Below are 21,286 nucleotides of genomic sequence, written 5' to 3'. Positions count from 1 at the left end.
TGGGAGTAGAGAAGAGGGAAGCCACTACTGTATCTCAAAGAGAAGGGAGGAGGCAAAGGAAAACCTCCAGGAGTTAAATTAACCAATTCCAAGCTGTAGCAAGGCTCGAAGTCCATTTTAGATATCTGGTTCCCAATGTTACACAATATTCTAGGAAGACAGTTCTCTTGCTGCAAGGAAACAGAGCAATATGGCAGCTTTTTCAAGGTGAAGGTGCTAAAACACAACCACTGCAAGACACGTCAGGTTCTGTCGCTAAAATTAAACCACCTAACAGTATATATCTACAACCTTATGCCAGCATTCTATTACCCATAAGAACATAAGAATGGCTCTACTGGGTCAGACCAAAGGTCCATCTAGCCCTGTGGCCAATGCCAGGTGCCCCAGAGGGAATGAACAGAACAGGTAATCATCAAGTGATCCATCCCCTGTCACCCATTCCCAGCTTCTGGCAAACAGAGGCTAGGACACCATTCCTGCCCATCCTGGCTAATAACCATTGATGGACCTATCCTCAATAAATTTATCTAGTTCTTTTTTTAACCCTATTATAGTCTTGGCCTTCACAACATCCTCTGGCAAGGAGTTCCACAGGTTGACCACCAACACAACACATAGCTAGACCAAACATCCACTACTAACAGTGTTAGCAGTGGTTAATTTTGCAATGAGGTGTGTGGAGTGGAGAATTGGAGGCAGAGTTAAACTTGCAGTGTACAGTAAATTGTGAGAACAGTAGGATCATTCCGGGGGGAGGGAGAAGAGAGAAAGTATAGAGGGTAAGTTCTGTTAAGTAACCTAACTTTTCATTTCCTCGCTTTTGTGGGTTTGAGCCAGGTAGGTTATGTGTGTAGCAACCCTAACTACTTAGAATGGTGTTTTGTGTTTTAAAATATGAAGGAATTAAGTAGGGAGTGTTAACTCTCTTTCCCTGGATAACTTGTGACAGACATTAATAGTGTGCTTTCCCTCTGACAAATTAAGAAACACTGAAGTAGCAATTCAGCCCAAGTACCGAATCTTGTTTTAATTTTTTTACATTAATAAACAGAATATTTTAAAGTGATGAATGTATCTGTGGCACTGACATTTCCCACAGCACATTTTTAAAAAAAAGCCCTGCTGTTGTGACCATAACAGTAGAGATGGGCAAGCCAAACAAGACTCCAGTCTGCCTTGAGCAGAGTGCTTGGCTGTGTGTCAATGAAAGAGGAATAGTAAAGACAGACAAGTGAGAGAGAACATTTTGGCATTACTTCCTGGGGGCCACAATGACCTCACACTTGTCTATTGCCTGTCCTTCAGTGCTTATACTTATACAATGCCATCTCCTTTTGCCCTACCCATATGTACAGTGACCCTTTCTAGCTAGAGAAGCACTCTGCACGATGTGTTAGCAATCTCCTAGAATTGTTTTTATAGAATTTTTATTAGAGAAATCAAATTAGTGTAGTTTGCTCCCTGTCACTGTTAAGCACCACAGACAACAGAAACAAAGTACCTAGTGGGCCGCTGCATGTAAGGGGTGGGGGAAAAGTCTGAACGGACTTGATCAAAGAAAATATGTCTTAAAGTAAAACTGTGGGAAATGTCCTTTGGCAACATCCCTACAGAAACCTTGTTTTTCCCCACTTACTGTTTCCATGCAGAAGAAATTTAAGACAGTTTTAGTTTTACCTCCTTGTCAGAAAAAAACTCTAGTCTTTAAGATGCCACTAGCCATATAACATTTTGCTTCATTTACATGTCAAATCAGGTATTTTAAATTGCTACTGTACATCTCCTTCAAGAGCAAGTATAAGGAAAAGCATGCTGATATTGCTTCTAGGCAGAAGTAGGGGGGAAAAGTTTCTTCACCTGACAACCAAAATAGGAGATAAAAATCACTCTAAGGATTCCAGATAGCACAGGCAAATCTGAGGGTGGAGGGAAAGAAATATATTTAAACACAAGACAGTACTCAGATAGAAAATGGTTCTTACTAGGAAAGTTTTACATCACAATGGAAATACACATGTTTCTCTCAAAACCTTGAAAGGGAAAGCCTCATCACAAGACCCTAGAACCCCAGTTCTAGCAAGACCTTTGCATCTGCAAGCCATCTCTTGCTTCTCTTCTGCTTTAACTTCTGTTTCCTCCTCCTACATCTCTGTCACTTTTTGGTCCAAGTCTTTGCTTTATACTTCCAGGTATCAAATGATGGCTAAATATTTACCCCCAGTAATTAAATTTATCAATTTTGTTATCCATATTCTGAAAAGCAGATTGTGAGACAGTTTTCTGGTGAAAAGCTTCAAAATTAGCTTCAAAAAAGCAGTCCTAGTGAGCAAACTGAGTCAACAACTCTGCCAGATTCTGTGTTATATGCTGCTTATACCAGGGGTTCTCAACCTTTTTCTTTCGGAGGCCCACTCAACATGCTATAAAAACTCCATGGTCCACCTGTGCCACAACAACTGTTTTTCTGCATATAAAAGCCAGGGCCAGCGTTAGGGGGTAGCAAACAGGGCAGTTGCTTGGGGCCTCACACCACAGGGCACCCCCACAAAGCTATATTGCTCAGGCTTTGGCTTCCACCCCGAGTGATGAGGTTCAGGGCCCTGGGCTTCAGACCCATGCGGCGGGGCATCGGCTTTCTGCCCTGGGCCCCAGTGAGTCTACCACTGGCCCTATTTGGCAAACCCCCTGAAACCTGCTCGTGCCCCTCCCCCAGGGGGCCCCGGACCCCAGGTTGAGAACCACTGGCTTATACAATGGCCTTGTGTGTGTAAAGGCAACATTTTTTGTAAGAAATGATCCAGTTTGCATATTATGGGCACTGCTGGCATTCAGCCAAGTGTCACAGAATACTCACAACAGGTCTAAAAGTTTTGGTGCAAAACTAATACCTAAAGTTGGTAAGAGCCATTAAATTTCAATGGCACTTTCCTACCATGTTACTGTCTTTTGAGCACTGGCTCTAACTTCCCAACTTTTAAACATTTGTTGAAGATGTTTCAGAGCAAATGTACCAAAGCTATACAGGATTAGTATAACTTCATTTTAAATACGCAAGTCATTAAATAAAATCAATATTAAATAATTAGAATTTTTAAATATCAGTGTAATTACTTCTGGATATTATATGTTGTAGCTTCCATAACAGGAGATGTTTACACCTAAAAAATACCATTTACCCAAGTTGGTTTCTTTAAAGTAGGCTGAATTTGCATTTATTACCTCTGAAATTCACTGTAATAAACTGTATTAAAAACCTCCACCTCACTAAAGTATTCATTTCTTTCTTTTACCCAAAACGTACATATGATAATCCAGAATTACCTTCCTATTCTTTAAAGATACAATCTACTTCATTCTGATGTACAGATCAAACCTATATCCTGAGAAATGAAAGACTCAATTGAACAATTTTATGAAGTTTCTATTAGGAATCTATCATTCATTAATTTTGTCTCATTGTATTTGCCATGATAACAAGATGGCTTTTATAGAAGTTATGTCTTCTTTCATGAAAATCTGAAACTTGATCAGTAGCAGAGGCAAGACTTGATTTAATATAAATTAATGAAATTGCTTAAAAACAAATACCCTCTCTGCCCCTCATAAACTCTATCACTGAGACTTGGAGGGGAAAAACAAATACTTTAATAAAACATTTTATTAGTGCATGCAGATTATCAATCTCAAAATCTACTAAAATAGTCTTATTTCAATGTACTTTTTTACTCATTTCAGACAACCGAATAATACAATGTATCTGTGTTTTTATCCATTATTTCTTCTTGATTTTAGGACACATACCCCTAGATGTTCTCATGTTGTATCTTTAAATACTCCATAAATTATATTTAACCATAGTAACAGAAGTTACTGCCTGTTTCTTTATAAAAGGGATAGCTCAACTTCTGGCTATATGTATTACTCAAACCTATAAAATTCAATTTTTACTTTATTTCATTCCAGAAGTTAGAATGCCCTCCCTTTTTAAACACAGGAGACATACTGACCCATTAGCGCTATGCCAGATTAGCTGCATTATTACACATTCACAAAAACCTAACAGCCTTGTTCCAAGTGTTTGGATTTAAAATCTACATCCTTTATAGGATTCCTGTAATGGATAGCTATATCTGGAGAACAGATCTATAATTCTGTACTACACTCAGAGGTGAAAGTAAGCCGGTACGCCCCGGTACGGCATACCAGCAAGAGCCGGTTTGCCGTAGCAGGGGCTGGAACCCCAGACCCTTTAAATTGCCACCAGAGCCCCACTGCTGGAGCCCTGGGGTAGGGCTGCGGGGCTCTGGGGGCTATTTTAAAAGTCTGGGGCTCCCGCTGCTTCTACCGCCTCAGCCCTTTAAATAGCCGCTGGAGCCCCACCGCCACTACTCCAGGGTTCCGGTGGCTATTTAAAGGGCTGGAGCGGTAGAAGCAGTGGGAGCCCCGAGCCCTTTAAATAGCCCCCGGAGCCCAGGGGTAGCGGGGGGCTCCAGGGGCTATTTAAAGGGCCTGGGGCTACAGCTGCCTCTGCCGCCCTGGTCCTTTAAATAGCCGCTGGAGCCCTGCCGCTTCCCCGGCTATTTACAGGGCAGGGGCGGTAGAAGCAAGGGAGCTCCGGACCCTTTAAATAGCCCCCGGAGCGCCGGGCTGCTGCTGCTACCCGGGGGCGGGGGGGGGGGGGGGGAAATTGACTTACCTTACAGGGTGGGCTGGGGCTGGCTCTGACTCCCTCAGCCATGCCCCTTCCACCCTAGGCCCCGCCCCTTCCAGACTTACTTTCACCCCTGACTACACTTCTCCCTCAGAAGCCATCATACACTCCAACCCCCATTAATAGGTAAATTAGTGGGGACACTCCACCCGACCCTCACTATGAAAGTGTGGGTGTGGGAGTGCATTTTATTTTTAGAAATGGAGTTACTGGTTAACAACCACCACAAACAACTTCAGCGTTTGGGGGAGGAGATTGTCCACTTAGAATCCACACATACCTAGGGGAGCACATTGGACTAAGCGGCTACTAGGTCTTGACTCTCCCTAGAGTTACATAAAACCTAAAACCTTATAGAACCTATAAGGTGGCAATTGAGCAGCCTCTGATGAGATTGGAACCTGATAGGTGGGAGAGGCATGCAAGAAGTCTGGAGACAGCCTGGAACAATAGTTCAAAAATAGTTGTGAACTGCCTATCTTCATTTAAGAGTGTTGATATACTGCCAACTATTTCACTGATGATTTTAGAACAGGGGTGGGCAAACTATGGCTTGTGGGCCGCATCCGGCCCATCAGACCTTTTAATCTGGCCCTCGAGCTCCCGCTGGGGAGCAGAGTTGCGAGCTTTCCCCACTCCGGTGCTCCTGCACCCCAAACCCCCTCGTCCCCACCCCAATATGCACCCCCAGCCGGAACCCTCATCCTCCCTGTGCGCCCCAATTCCCTGCCCCAGTTGTCCCTCCATACTAAGATGTGGCCCTCAGGCCAAAAAGTTTGCCCACCCCTGTTTTAGGATAAACATTCAACCAGGATACTCATCTCCTAGTCTCAGGGCTGGTCTACACACAGTTTTTGCACTGATTTGGCTATACTGGCTTAAAAACCAAGCCAATGCAGTTATATCAATATAAAAGTGTTATCTAGCCCTAACAATAAACACTTTTATATTTATAGAACTGCATCCATACTAGGTCATTACACCAATGTAACTGTATAAATTTCTAATCCAACATAGTTAAATTAGTGCAAAAAAAAAAAAAAAAAAAAGGTATCGTCTATAAACAAACTGCCTCCCGGGGTTCTTGAAGGCTATAATTGCCAATTGCCCCACTACAAACCCATCAACTTCCACCCCCATCTGCCAACCCTATAACTATAATTCAGTTATGTGTTTTCAATACAAAAATTTGCAAGATACTGAATGCTGAAGTAGGTCAAAGTAAAATAAATACTAAAAAAAGTAGGTTGGGGAAATAATGAGGGACTCTATAGAGATGTATAGGAATCTTCGAGAAAGAAAGAAGAGTTAATAAGTGATCCAAAGATTACAGCAAAGAACCATAAACCCGGAGAATCCTAACAGTAATTCAAAATATATATCAACCATTGTGACATTCTATTCAGGTTCATACATGGCACTCATTGCTGTGCAAACATAAAAGCCTTCTCCTACTGTTGTTCTTCAAGGTGTTTTGCATGTGTCCATTACATTAAGTGTGTGTACATCCCATGTACCTGTGCCAGAGGGTTTCCCCTTGCAATACACAAAGGGGCAGCCATGCCTTCACCCTGGTGTTCCTCATGCACCAAGTTGAGACTATTAAGGGGCAGAGCTGCCCTGTGCGTCCTCCAGTTCCTTCGTACCGGACTTTTAGATGATAGACTCCGCTGTATAGCAGAAGGAGGGTGGGTCAGGTAACGGACACATGCAACACACTTTAAGGGTGACTGGTACACCAAGATGAGTAAAAAACGGTTACTCACCTTTGTAACTGTTGTTCTTCGAGATGTGTTGCTCATATCCATTCCAATTAGGTGTGTGCGCGCCGTGTGCATGATCATCGGAGAAATTTTCTACCTTAGCAACACCCGGTGGGTCGGCTGTGGAGCCCCCTGGATTGGCGCCTTCATGGCACTGGTTATATACCCCAGCTGATCCAGCGCCCCCTCAGTTCCTTCTTGCCGGCTACTCCGACAGTGGGGAAGGGGGGCAGGTTTGGAATGGATATGAGCAACACATCTCGAAGAACAACACTAAAATATTCATTCCTGGCAGAAGAGCTCGGGCGAGTGTGGAGACTGCCCCGATAAACTCTATTCTCTGGGTCGGCTCCAGAGTGGACTTCTCTTTGTTGAGTAAAATGCCTAAGTCGTGGAATGTTTGTAGTATTATCTGGACGTGCGCCCGAACTTGCTCCCTGGTGCGGCGGCGGACCAGCCAGTCGTCTAGATACGGGAACACCTGTATCCTTTGTCGCCAAAGGTATGCTGCCACGACAGCCATACATTTGGTGAACACTCTCGGAGCCGCAGACAGTCCGAAGGGAAGGACGGCAAATTGGTAGTGTACCTTGTTTACTACAAAACGAAGGAAGCACCTGTGAGGGGGGTAGATCGCTATATGAACATATGCGTCCTTCATGTCGAGGGCGGCGTACCAGTCCCCAGGATCCAGGAAGGGATGATGGTCCCCAAGGAGACCATGCAGAACTTCAACTTTACTATGAATTTGTTGAGTCCGCGTAAGTCTAAAATGGGTCGCAGACCCCCTTTTGCTTTGGGGATCAGGAAGTAGCAGGAGTAAAACCCCTTGCCCCTTAACTCTGGGGGAACCTTCTCTATGGCCCCCATAGAGAGGAGCCCAAAAACCTCCTGTATAAGGAGATGCTCGTGAGAAGGGTCCCTGAAGAGGGACAGGGAGGGGGGAAGAGAGGGGGGGAACGAAGAAAACTGGAGGGCGTATCCCCTCTCCACCGTGCGAAGGACCCAACGGACCGAAGTTATAAGGGACCAAGCACGGTGGAAACGGGAGAGGCAATCCCGAAATAAAGGAGATGGATCCTGGGTAGTGGCTGGTACGCCGTCCTCGGGCGCAGCTTCAAAAGTTTTGCCTAGGTCCTGAAGGTGGCCTAGGGGGGCCCTGGTTCTGACCGGGTTGGGGTCTGGTTGGCCTCCATCTACCACCTCGTCCCCGCCTTCTGGGGAAGTCCTGTTTCGGACGAGGAGGAAGAGGGTAGAACCTTTGTGGCTGTGGCCTAAAGGGCCTGCATTGAGGTCCTGGGACATGCATCCCCAGGGAGCGCATGATGGTTCTCGAGTCTTTGAGGCTCTGTAACCTAGAGTCCGTCTTGTCCGAGAACAAGCCTTGGCCCTCGAACGGCAGATCCTGCAGGGTCTGCTGCAGTTCTGGTGGTAACCCCGAAACCTGGAGCCAGGAGACACGTCGCATGGCTATCCCAGACGCTAGAGTCCTGGCGGCCGAGTCCGCAATGTCGAGGGAGGCCTGTAAGGAGGTTCTAGCCACCTTTTTGCCCTCCTCCACCAGGGCCCTGAACTCCTCCCTCGAGTCCTGGAGGACCAACTCTTTAAATTTACCCATGGAATTCCATGAGTTATAATTGTACTGACTTAAGAGCACCTGTTGGTTTGCGGCCCTGAGGTGCAGACCCCCCGCCGAATAAACCTTGCGTCCAAACAAATCAAAGCGCTTAGCGTCCTTTGATTTGGGCGCTGCCGCCTGCTGGCCATGGCGCTCTCTGGCGTTCACTGATGAGACTACCAGTGAACATGGTGGGGGATGTGTGTAGAGGTACTCATAGTCTTTAGAGGGAACAAAGTACTTCCTCTCTACCCCTCTGGCAGTTGGAGGGATGGAGGTCGGGGTTTGCCATAGGGCCGTAGCATTAGCCTGAATTGTTTGGATAATGGGCAACGCCACCCGGGTTGGGGCATCAGATGAAAGGATGCTCACCACCGGGTCCTCCACCTCCACTATCTCCTCGGCCTGTAGGTCCATATTTCGTGCCACCCTACGTAACAAGTCTTGGTGGGCACAAGATCTATAGGAGGTGGGCCTGAGGGTGTTGTACCCGCCACTACCTCATTTGGGGAAGAGGAGGAGGACGCCTCAGGGGATAAAGGATCTGTGTGAGGGTCCGGCTCCAAGGGACTGGTTCCTGCGTGGGCGTCGGGGCCGGAGCCTCCATACCCCCTGGGGAGGACGGGAGATGGTGGCCTCAGGAACCCTGGGCTCAGAGTGAGCCGAGCGAGAGGCCGCTAGTGGAGCCCCTTGAGCCTGGTGATACGCCCAAGGGGTCCAGAAAGACCAATGCGTAGGATCTTGTCGAAGGTTTTCTGCCCCCTCCTGCCAATGACCCAAGTCATCTGCGGCTTGACCCTGAGCAAGGTACGCTGAACGGGGAGCCTCTTCAGAAGAGTGAGATGCCGATCTCGAGGGCCAGGGCGGTGCCGAGCGTGGGTGTAGGGAATCATCCTGGTACGGTGCCGAGCGGTGCCGATCCATCGGCGAGCGGTCTCTGCCTGGTGCCGGTGAACAGTACCGGGATCGAGAACGGTGCCGATATGCATGTCGGTACCAGGATCCGGATCTGGATGACGAAGACCTTCTGTAACCTCGGTGCCGGGAGCGGCCTCGGGAATGGGAGCGGCGCTCATACCGGTGCCGAGAGCTGTGCCTTGACTCCGACCGGTACCGATGCTCGGGTCAGTGCCGAGAAGAAGACCGATGCCGGGAGGTAGATCTGTGCCGCGAGTACGACTGGCGCCGAGATGAAGATCGGTACCGGGAGTGCGAGCGGCGTCGAGACCTGCTCCGAGACCGGGAGCGGTGCCGCGAGTCCACGCCCGGAGATGGCGGCCGTATCAGGGTAGGCTTGCCCCTGGACTGTACCGTATGAAGGGCATGCGGTGCCGCGGGTTGAGAAGGCGCCGGCTCCGTGAGGGCGATGAGGTCTCTCGCCGTGGCAAACGTCTCCAGTGTAGAAGGGAGACAGGGCTCCACCACCTGATGAGGCGGTGAGCCAGTCCGCACCGGACTCAACGGCTCTACACCCAGCGCCGGAGTCAACGGTGCTGATGATACTTGCATCCTCTGGTGTTCGGAAGCCGGGTGCGGCTCTACCACCGGTGCGGGGGGAGCCGGTGTCTGTTGGACGGCAGCGTCCTGAGTCTTACGGGGCTTTTTATGTCCCAGAGACAGGGACCGGCGCCGAGGGGCTTGCGGCGGACACAGTGCCAAGGGAGGACGGTGCCATGGCGCCTTTTCTGAGTCTGCCCGCAGTGCAGTACCGGAAGGTGCCGCTGGGGCACTATGCACCCAAGCACTCGGTGCCGGAACCTGGTGCGCTGAAGGAGGATCCGGGCTAAGTGCCGCTTCCATGAGGAGCTGCTTAAGCCTGAAGTCCCGCTCCTTTTTCATCCTTGGCCTGAAGGGCTTGCAAATCTTGCACTTGTCCGTTTGGTGAGACTCCCCTAAGCACTTCAGACAAGAGTCATGGGGGTCTCCCGTTGGCATAGGCCTATCACATGTCGCGCACGGCTTTAAGCCGGGAACTTTGGGCATGAGCCCGGCTGTGCGCCAGGGGGGGGGGGAGGAGAAGGGGGGAATAAAGGCCCCCTTAACCCCTGTTAACTACGAAAAACTATTTATAACTATTAACAACAACTACTAATCTAAAAAACACAATTAACAACTATCTACAAGAAGCAACGGGTAAAGCTAGGGAGAGTGGAGAACAGCTATGCCGCGCTCCACAGTTCCAATGACCGTCACGAGCGGTAAGAAGGAACTGAGGGGGCGCTGGGTCGGCTGGGGTATATATCCAGCGCCATGAAGGCGCCACTCCAGTGGGCTCCACAGCCGACCCACCGGGTGTTGCTAGGGTAGAAAATTTCTCCGACGATCGTGCATGCGGCGCGCACACACCTAATTGGAATTGATATGAGCAAGCACTCGAAGAAGAACTGTTTTTTCTTCTTCGAGTAACTGCATATGTCCATTACACCAGATGACTCCCAAGCAGTTTCTGGGGGAGCTAGGAGTCTGAGGCTAGGTCTACACTACCCGCCTGAATCGGCGGGTAGAAATCGACCTCTCGGGGATCGATTTATCGCGTCCCGACGGGACGCGACAATCGATCCCCGAATCGACGCTCTTACTCCACCAGCGGAGGTGGGAGTAAGCGCCGTCGACAGAAAGCCGCAGAAGTCGATTTTGCCGCCGTCCTCACAGCGGGGTAAGTCGGCTGCGATACGTCGAATTCAGCTACGCTATTCACATAGCTGAATTTGCGTATCTTAAATCGACTCCCCCCTGTAGTGTAGATGTACCCTTAGTGGAAGACAGAACTCTTTCCTTATGTTAGCATCTTCTCTTGATGTGATTGTAATGTCTAGCAAAAGTGTGGACTGAAGACCATGTTGCCGCTCTATATAGACATCCACGACAGCAACATTTCCCACAAATACCGTAGAGACTGAGTGTGCAGAGAGCTTTTCAACAAGCATGATGCCCTGGATCTTGTAGCACATAATTCAGCTAGTGATCCACTTGGAAAGTCGTACTGTTACAGGATGCCTTCCTATTCATTCTGAGTAGGAGACAAACAACTGGGAAGAGACACAAAAGGCTTTGTTCTTTTCAGATAAAAAGCTCGTGCTCAGCAAACATCCAGAGTGCAGAGCTTTTGCTCATCTTTTTGAGTATGAGGCCCTGCAAAGAAGATTGGTAAATATATATTGATAGGTTGGGGTGGAATCAGATACTACTTTGGAGAGAAACTTAGGTTTAGCCTAAACTGTACAGCATTCTTGTAAAAACTATATGGACAGTTACTAGAGCAGGAATCGGCCATCTTTGGCCCGCGGCCCGACAGGGTAAGCACCCTGGCGGGCCACAGGTCAAAGGTTGCTGATCCCTGCACTAGAGCATGTAATTCCCCCATTCTTTTTGCTGAGGCAATGGCTATTAGATAAGCCACCTTTGCAGAAAGGTGTAACAAATGGTAATTAACAGTTCCAAAGGGAGCCCATAAGTGCTAATAACACTAAGTTCAAATCCCAGTATGGAGTGGGGTCCCTGATAGGAGTGAACAATCTTTCTAGGCCTTTAAGAAACCGTTAAGGTGGTCATAAGGTTGGAGAACGCAGTCCCATGACGTGAGGGTGAAACTCCAAAATTGTGATCAGGGTGCACTTTTATATAGAGCTGATCACCAAAACTGACTCTTAAGTGTAAGAAATAATCAAAAATCTTTTGAATGGTAGATTGCACAGGAAACCCAGGGGATATTTATTCTGTAATTAAATGCCCCAGGTCTAGCCCATGTCAGCTGGCTCAGGCTTGCGGCGCTCAGGCTGTGGGCTATAAAATTGCAGTGTAGATGTTCAGGCTTAGGCTGTAGCCCAGGCTTTGTGACTCTGCAAGTGGGGGAGGGTCCCAGGGTCCAGCCTGGACCCAAAACACCTACCCCACAATTTTACAGCCCCACAGCCCGAGCCCTGTGAGCCTGAGTCAGCTGATATAGGCCAACCACAGGTGTTTAATTGCAGTGTAGGCATACCCACCCAGATAAAGAAATGTTTCTATTTACTAAGGTACATGGCACTTGTGGATGGTTTCCTACTTTTTAAGTAGGACTAACTAAAACGTGCACGTTCACTGCAATCTCCACTGAAGGAACAAACAGACAGTATGCTCCGATCGACCACGGATGATAGGAAGGACCTGAAGGATGAGCAGGACGGCTCCATCCCTTTATAGCCTCGGCTCGCAGCAAAGGAACATCAGTGAGCAGACATGGCCACCGCTAGAGAAAACTCTGGCACCATTGCATGAGATGCACACATCCATTGTGTAATGGATATATGCCATCACTCTAATAACTTTGCATACAGAGCATGTGATTGTTCAGTCAAGAATTGGTCAAATAAAAAAAATGTCACTGGAACACTTAAAAGCATTTCTCTTCAGTGAGGGTTATATTCATGCCACTGTACAGAGATGTAAGGCTGAACTACACTTACATATCCAGCTAACTCAGCCACAGAGGAAAAGTTTTTAAGACCAGAAAGAATGAACAGAGGGATATGTTTTCAGGTAGGATGAGGACAAATCCCATGGGTACACTTTGGCCAAAATTTTCGAACCTGAATGTTTAAAGGTAAGCAATTCAGTCCATAGCTAGGCAAGGCCACAAGTGCTGAGCACCCATAATTCATTAACTCTGTGCCATCCACTCCCAGCCTCCTCTCCTCATAGGAGACTTGTCAGGAATGTGTCGAGGAGGCCCTCTGGCAATCTCCAGCCAGCAGAGCAGCCCCCCTGGGGCCACTGCATCCAAAGCGTGTAACAGCAGTCCTGAGGCTGCTCTTATTGATGCCAAAGGAGGACAGAGGTGGCTTTAATCCATATTTGCTTTCCCACATGGGGTCCTGAGCTTGAAGATCTGACTATATATGTCATTTCCATTTCTCCTTCTGAAGACTTGTTACAGATGGAAACCTAAAACCATACTGAAAGACTTGTGAATATTCTTTTAGAATGAGTGCAATTTATGCATCATGCCATTCAATTAAAATGCAAGCAAGAAACCAAGTATGTAGGAGTTACTTCAAAATGAACCCTAGTATCTGCCACTGAAAATCCTAGTTTAAAAGCTGATGAAGTGGCTAGTGTTAAAGCTATATATCATAAGAAAAAATTAGTTGTTTAGATGAAACTACATTTCTCACCTCAATTCCGAGGGTTTGTTTTCCATACCAGGTCCTCCACACATGCACATACAAACTTGCCACTTGTGTACACAAATGACAGAAGCATCAGCATATATAATCCACGTATTTAATATCTAACAGTTTTATTTCTTGTCTTCTGTAAATTGCCAATTACTTATATTATTGTTAAAACTCTCAAAGGAAACAGATCTCACAGGAAGCACCAATATGATTTCCTATCTACAGCAACAGGTATGGAAAAAGACTGTGGTTTTGACTCTAGATCAGTTCCTCAGAAGGGCCTGTGGCTACTATTACAGATAGCAGAAAGTTAAATGACATAAGTCTACAAGGAAACTTCACAATAACAACATTTTCTATTTTTGCTTTCCTTCTTCATTTTTTATCAGTAAGAGACTGTTGTTTTTTAAAGGTGATCTACCAAGTATGTGTGTGTGTATACGGGCAAGTATCCTTTTTGTAATTATTTCTTTTAATTTATGAAGAGGAACCCATCTGCTACTCGGGGCACCTTTCACAAACAAACAACGCATTAGGGTTTTTTGCTTTCTTTTAAATAAATATGTTCTGTCTGAGACACACGAGGAGTGTCAATTCTTCTCTGTCCTTGGAGGTCTCCTCGGAGGACAGATGCAGATTGTAAACTTTTCTTATCCCTTAACTGAAGGGATCGGGTGTTGGATGTTTAATATATTACCTCCCAAGTGTTTCAGATATTTGAATTAAACAGATGTTACACATAGCCTACTATTTTTCTTGATTGCAAAGTAATTTTTTTTCTTTAGAGATAAACTGAGGGTTTGTCCACACATAGACTTGTTCCTGATTAATCAGGAACAACTCCATGTGGAGACAACCCATAAGTTTAAAGGCTGCCAGAAATACCACTTCAAATGAAGTTCAACTGTACACCCTAAATACCTATCTAATACTGTACAGCCTTCTATTTTTCTCCAATTTCTCTCTACACAACTCTATGTAGAACCCTTCTCTAGATTATTCTGAATCACAACACAAAATTAGATATTTTGTTTTCCTACCACATGTTCAGACAAATACAAATTATTTTGTCCTTTTCTTGGATCTCATTAGAATATAATTTGCCTTGTGCAAATTGAGAGATTATGTGAAAGATGGGAAACTGCTGTCATTCATTAGACTAGTAAACCTGCAACAGTCAAAAATGGTTTACAAAGCATCTTCAATTGCACTGATTCAGGCTATTTAACAACACAAATTAATATCAAGATAGTTAACCAAGATTACTAAACAGCATTCTTGGCACACACATTATTGTATTTCCAGAGCAGATTTACAGTTACTCCATAAGCTAAAAAAATTATGCATCTACATCAGCACATTTTAGTTCCTGTACATGACAAGCTAATCTACAATCTAAGATTTCATTTCATGGAAATTAAAATGAAATAAAGCAAAATAAATACAAACAGAAGTATATTTCAAAGCTTATTTAAAGGATTATCTAAGATTTAGGAGAACAAGAACATTCTAAAATTAGTTTAAAAGTAATGTAAACTGTAGGGAAAAAGTTTCATTTTGAGAGAGCTCACTTGGAGCGGTCTTCATTGCTCTTTCCATTAGCAGGGCTTTTTTTTTTTTTTTTTTTTAATGAAAACAAAGTCTTATTCTGCATTTCTAAAGAGCTGTGGTGAGCTATTTTTCACTCCACTGGGTTTCCCAGTTGCTCTTTGTGACATCAGTCTGTCACTAGAGTTATTCTACCATTGAAAATATACTGCATTCTGACTTAGAGGAAGGACTGCTAATAGCGACTTTAAAATATCTTACATATTTACATTGTTTCTGAAACTGACTGCTGTAAATTATGCAAACTGCTGTGAAACAAATTAGCTTCTCTGTACATAGCAGTAATGAAAGCCAAAGAAGGGACATGCAGACAAGTTAAACCTACAGTATAAAAGAACCCCTCAACTTTCTACCCCTGATGAAGTAGCCTATCAGAAGACAGAGATCTTGCCATGGACCCCAAACCCCACTTTTATATAATATATATATATATATATAAAAAAATATGAGTTTTTTTATTAGATTGGAAGTGAATGCCAGAGCCAAGCACCTCACCACCAACCTTGCGATGCTTAACTCTAGGGACTGTGACTCCAATCTTCACAGTGGTACAGGAGGAAAACAATGGTTTCTGAGGCCATTACACAAAACTAATCCATCCTGACATTGTATTTATGGAACACGACTATTCCCCAGGAAAATAATGCCAGAAAATATGGGCACATTCCAGCAGTAGGAAATCAGGAGACCAACTACTTCAGTTTTGGTTTCATTCAGAGAATTATTTTTTTAAAATATGTACATACACGTGCACACATGCAGTCAGCATCAGCTCAGGAGACCGAGGACTTCTCTACACTACAGTGTTAGCTAGAAATATAACTTGAGTGCTGCCCCTAATCAGATTCCCACTCATGCACAAAAATCTCCAGCTCAAGCGCTGCCTGGCCCATCAGAGAGTATATGAATTGTTAATCATGCCTATTATGGTAGTGCCAACCAACCGTGAACGGGGCCCCATTGTTGTAGACACTGTACAAAATACAGAGTAGTACATGGCTCCTTTCCCCGAGAGCTTACAAAAAAGCTTGAGTCCTGCTAATGATGCAGCTACTCTGTGCTGCTCATACTACCACTTGGTGCTGCTCAGATGTTGTTTTGCAGTGTTACCATGCTCATTTGAACTAAGGAAACTCGAGAGTAGTTAACTGAAGTGTAGATAACTCAGGCTAACATTGCAGTGAAGACAAACCTTGAAGCAAAAACATTCTTGTGACAAGAGAAGTAAAGATATGAAACGTGTGTGTTTATGAAGCCATGTCTGAGATAAATGGGCTGTGGAAATTTCCTCCTGTAGGTGCTGGCAGCCACTACAGAAATGAGCCAGTTCAATTTTGAGTTAATTAAATACTTACTCTATGTGGAACACTGGATGCAGTCAAATTGGATGGGTCATTAACAGCAAACAGGCAAATACTTACTTGTCTTTTATAAAAAGTGAGGGATGGGGAGAAAATGAAGTTAACCGTCCTTTCTGGTTTGACAGACAACTTTTTAACTGTGCACTCTCACATCCGTGACCATCCTATTACAGCCCCAAAGCACCTTTATACCCTCATACAGTATCTTTTCTACATTTCTAGTATGAGCCATGTTCCTATATAAAGTACCCTTGATACTATCCCATACCCTCCATATCGTGGTACTCCACAACATGTGCAACCATTATCCACCCACATCAGAACACACTCTCCTCCAGATTGATCTCCCTTTGTATCATTATCCCATCTCTTATCCTTCATATATTGGCTAAGAACGATTACTCTCATATCTTACCTTCTCACTAATGAGATCTTACCCTCCATGTACATTCTATAAACACCCACCCTTCCAACCACTATTTCACTGTGAAACACAATACATCCCATCGCCTGAACATTTCGAAGTCTAAAACATTTTGAAGTGACATTTTTCTAGAGGTCATTAAAAAAAAAAATTCTAATGTTTTTCCATGCCTTTACTTGGCCCATTTGCTGCTTCAAGGGAAATGTACTTACTGCTCTTTTTCTGGAACACCCTGTAATCCAAGGCACAGTAAGGTTTCCTGAAATCTGTGGAAGCAAAAAAAAAACAATTATCAATAATGCACATGCTCAGACTGCTGGTATGGCAAATAATACTATGCATACAGCTTTTGCATGACTTGTGCAAAATAATCCAGCTTCAAGAGTGTGTATTCATTGTGATAAGCGTCTATCCAGATCTAAATATGCTTCCTTCCTGCTTAAGAAAAATGCTTGCAAGATTTTCATAGGCAGGGGCGGCTCTATGTTTTTTGCCTCCCCAAGCATGGCTGTCAGGCGGCTTTCGGCAGCGCGCCTGTGGGCGGTCCGCTGGTCACACAGATTTGGCAGCATGCCTGCGGGAGGTCCGCCGGTGCCGTGCTTTCAGCATCCCCACCGCTGAATTGTCGCTGAAGCCGCAGGACCAGCGGACCTCCCGCAGGCATGCCGCCGAACGCAAACAGACTGCCGCCCTCACAGCGACCGGCAGGCCGCCCCCCGCGGTTTGCCGCCCCAGGCACGCGCTTGCTGCGCTGGTGCCTGGAGCCGCCCCTGTTCATAGGGGGCCAAATTCTGTTTGTGTTATTGATGTGAGTAGCCTGATTACTGTGGGACTTCTCTGACGAGCTAGGTGAGCAGAGTTGCTCTTACTGACCTAAAGTTTCAGGACTGACTTTGTACTATATTATAGTAACACCAGTCCTTAAACAATTTTTTTTTTAAATGTTGTGGAAATCAAAACATTTACAGAGCCCTTACTGAAAGAGTATCAAATTTATTCTGTAGCACTGGCCAAAATACATTTTTTTATTATAGTCTGTAGAACAGAACTACTAAATTAGGATAATATCCTAAATCAACAGCCAGCCAATCTCCCATTAATAAACACGACCACAATACTGAGTGCTGCTGACTACCTACTACTATCATTGAGTTACAAAGGTTTAGCACCTCTTTGGATCAGGCCCAGTGGGAGATTTGCACAAAGACTATGGGTAGAATATGGTCCTTAGTAATAACTATTGTTTTAGAGCCAATTTGTTTAGTCAGTTGTACGGAGGCAACTTTCATTTATTGTAGTGGAAGATGTACCAGTGTAACTGAAAGCAGAATTTGGCCTTTAATAAAGCTACTGTTGCACTCAGCAGGAAAAAAGGATACAAAGCACTTCTAAAATCAGTGTCACTTCTGCCCTTTGTATATACGACTAGTGGCACGTACCATTACCCAATTTCAATGCACAATTACAGTAACTGCAAGTTGGGCAAAATTGTACACCCAAATTATTTTAAATTTTCTTGTTTTTAAAGTGTCATGGTTAGGTTTCAGAAGTAACACCTCAACAAGATGAAAGTAAAAGTCAAAATTTGGAAAATAGTTGCTTCAAGCTAGACAAAGTTACACTGACACATTCAGATGGTTGTATCTTCGCAACCATGAGGCCTAGAAATTTGAAATGAAAACCTGAATTCTACATCATTTGAGTTTGTCCTAGGCCCATCAAGCAGGCTGGATCTGGCTCATGGGCCAAGTGCATGAAACCACTCACTGCCAAAACATACCTTCCAATTGTATCTGTTTATGGTACTGCTTTTCATGTAATGTGCCAGAGACATTAATAAATAAACCAGATTCAAAACAGCTGGTTTTCAGCATCAAATTTTTCTAATAGCGGAATTTGCATTTTAGAGTAATAAGTGATCATTTTCAGGGGATCTCTCTTCTTGATCACCACAGATTCCCACCCTTCCAAAGAGCCATTTGCTTACATAAACCTGAAGTGTACTTCTTTCTCTCTCTGACTCAAACATGCAGGGTATGAAATAACATTCTAGGCTGGTTTTGGATTCTGGTACAAACATTTTGTATTTACAACAGAAACTGAAGAGACTCTCAAACAGTTTAATAAAAGGAAGAAAAGAAAGCCATCATAGATTTAACTCACCTATTTCAAAATATGGTTAATATAATACTTCCCTCTTTGAATTATATTCATCATTAAAAACATTTACTAATTTCTGAACAAATGCATATCCAAAACTATAATTATATCTTCCACAGCTAAAAGTTTGTCCTTTATACTTGCCAAGACACTTTTGTACAGAAAATACCCTTTAAGAGTTTCCAAACTTCCTGTTCAGCGAGCCATCTTCTAGCTCAGTGGTTCCCAAACTTCAACAACCTGTGAACCCCTTTCACTAAAATGTCAAGTCTCACGGATCCCCTCCTAAAAATGAATATTTCCAGGGATTTTCTCCTTTACCTGAGTATAAATTATAAAAGCAGTGATCTTGGAAGTATAAAATTTGTTTTTATGACATGCTTATTACACACTATTATTTATCATTACAGTATTTTTATTACATTATGAAAATGGCAACACTCTTCCAAGATCTCACTTTCGTAGCTTGTATCACTTTGAATAAGCCTGTTATAAGACAAGGCTCCTATGCTTCATCAAGGAGTATCAGATGTGTGACAGTGAAGGTATTCAAGAAGCCAACTCAAAGAGTTCTTCCTACACAAGCATTCAGGTCTTGAGCAGTCCAGGCAAACAACGCAAGTTACAACAAAGCTTAAACTTGTTCTTCATAATAATTTAAAAAAACCAATACTAGCTGCCTATTTACTTTTAAAAACAGCAAAAAATATCCACCTCCCTTTCCATTTCTTATAAGGAGTTTTGAAGTTTAAATCTCCGCAGTGTGATAGATGTGCTTGCTTTGATCTGCTTAGCTCTTGGAAGTCCAGGGGCTCCAGGCTGCTGGCCCCATGCTGCCCAGGGGCCCTAGGGACAGCTCTGTCCGCCATTAGGGGAATTTTTTCCCGGGAACCCCCTGTAACATTTTGCGAACCCCCAGTGGTCCACGAACCCCAGTTTGGGAAACACTGTTCTAGCTCGATCAGGATGCCCTCTCACGTTGGACCACAAAGGGATAGGGATGCCAACTTTGTAATATTTAAAAAATGGACACTCCTGCAGGAGTGCTGGAACCGCCCTGCCACCTCTTCCCCATAAGGTCCCACCCCTGTCCCGTCTCCTCCCCCAAGGCCTTGCCCCCATTCACGCTCTTCCCTCCGCAAAGGGACTCACCTGCAGAGCCAGGGCTGGGACCTGCAGCTGCCCAACACAGGTAGTAGGCAGCCCTGGCTGAGTAGGGGCTGGTGCAGGTGATGACCCAATGCCTTCCCATCTGCAGTAACCGGACTTTGGGTGTCTGGTCAGTAGATCTGACTGGACACTGAGGAGGTCCGCTTTTCAACCGGACTTTCCAGTCAAAACCCGGACACCTAGCCACCCAAGGCACTGGTTCTCAAACTTTTGTACTGGTGACCCCTTTCACATAGCAAGCCTCTCAATGCGACCCCCCCCCCTTATAAATTAAAAACACTTTTTATATATTTAACACCATTATAAATGCTGGCGGCAAAGTGGGGCTTGGGCTGGAGGCTGACAGCTCACGACCCCCCCGTAATAACCTTGTGACCCCCTGAGAGGTCCTGACCCCCAGTTTGAGAACCCCTGCTATAGGGGGAGGGAAACAGGAAAGTCAACATCACCAGTGTTTTTGTCAAAATACCATTCTGTGGAAACTGTTCATAGTTTCATAGATTCTAAGGCCAGAAGGGGTCATTGTAAACATCTAGTCTAACCTCCTGTATAGCACAGGCCATAGAACTTCCCCAAAATAATTCCCAGAGTGTATCTCTTAAAAAAATAAATCTTGATTTAAAAACTGTCAGTGATGGAGAATCTACCGCAATCCTTGGTAAATTGTATCAAATGATTACTTGCTCTCACCATTATGAAAGGTAAAGGCAATGTTTGTATTTACATAGTATCTGCAGTTTGTTAGGCAGAGTTTTCAATTACAAAACAAGAAAAAAAATCAAGAATTTAAAGATACTATGTATATTTTTAACATTTGTCCACCAATTCATTTTAACATAGTTTTAAGAAGCTAAACCAAACTGTTACACTGCTTATGTGACTCACATTAATTTTTAGGGGCTGGACTGCAAGAAGAACAATACTCAAGAAGAACAGTATCTAGCTCCTTGAGCAATCACACTGGATTTAAATGGGACTACTCAATTTGAGTAAGAGTATCAGAACCTGGCCCTACATTAACACAGTAATTCAAATACACAAACACATAAAAGCTGATATTTACAAAGAACTGTCTTAATTGACATAAATCACGTTAGACAAGAAAAGGCCCCACATCACACTTAAAAAAAAAAAAAAGGGTAAAACAAGCACCAGTCTCTACTACAGGTGGTGTTAGCAATTTCTACGTCTGTTAGTCAACTATTAATTTCAGATAAATCTAGAATTTCTATCTTGACATTTTCATGTGTTCAACAACTCTTCATAAGAGAAACAAAGTGGGACCAGTTCTTTTTTTCAAAAAGAATGTAGA

The 21,286-nt window shown here is 44.6% G+C and overlaps 1 protein-coding gene across 9 annotated transcripts in view; it reads right to left on the bottom strand.

The window, feature by feature from the left end:
* The window catches only part of HDX (highly divergent homeobox), an 89,808-nt gene that overhangs the window by 35,677 nt on the left and 32,845 nt on the right, over positions 1-21,286 (bottom strand). For all 9 annotated transcript variants that reach the window (XM_065556529.1, XM_042853313.2, XM_065556530.1 and 6 more), the window contains one exon: positions 16,857-16,910. In XM_065556529.1, the coding sequence (XP_065412601.1) occupies positions 16,857-16,910 (54 nt within the window). The remainder of the gene's footprint in view (positions 1-16,856; positions 16,911-21,286) is intronic.

Source organism: Chrysemys picta, chromosome 9 (assembly GCF_011386835.1).
Source record: "Chrysemys picta bellii isolate R12L10 chromosome 9, ASM1138683v2, whole genome shotgun sequence".
NCBI lineage: Eukaryota > Metazoa > Chordata > Testudines > Emydidae > Chrysemys > Chrysemys picta.
Note: the sequence above shows the minus strand (reverse complement) of the source record. Positions and strands in the feature narration are given on the sequence as shown.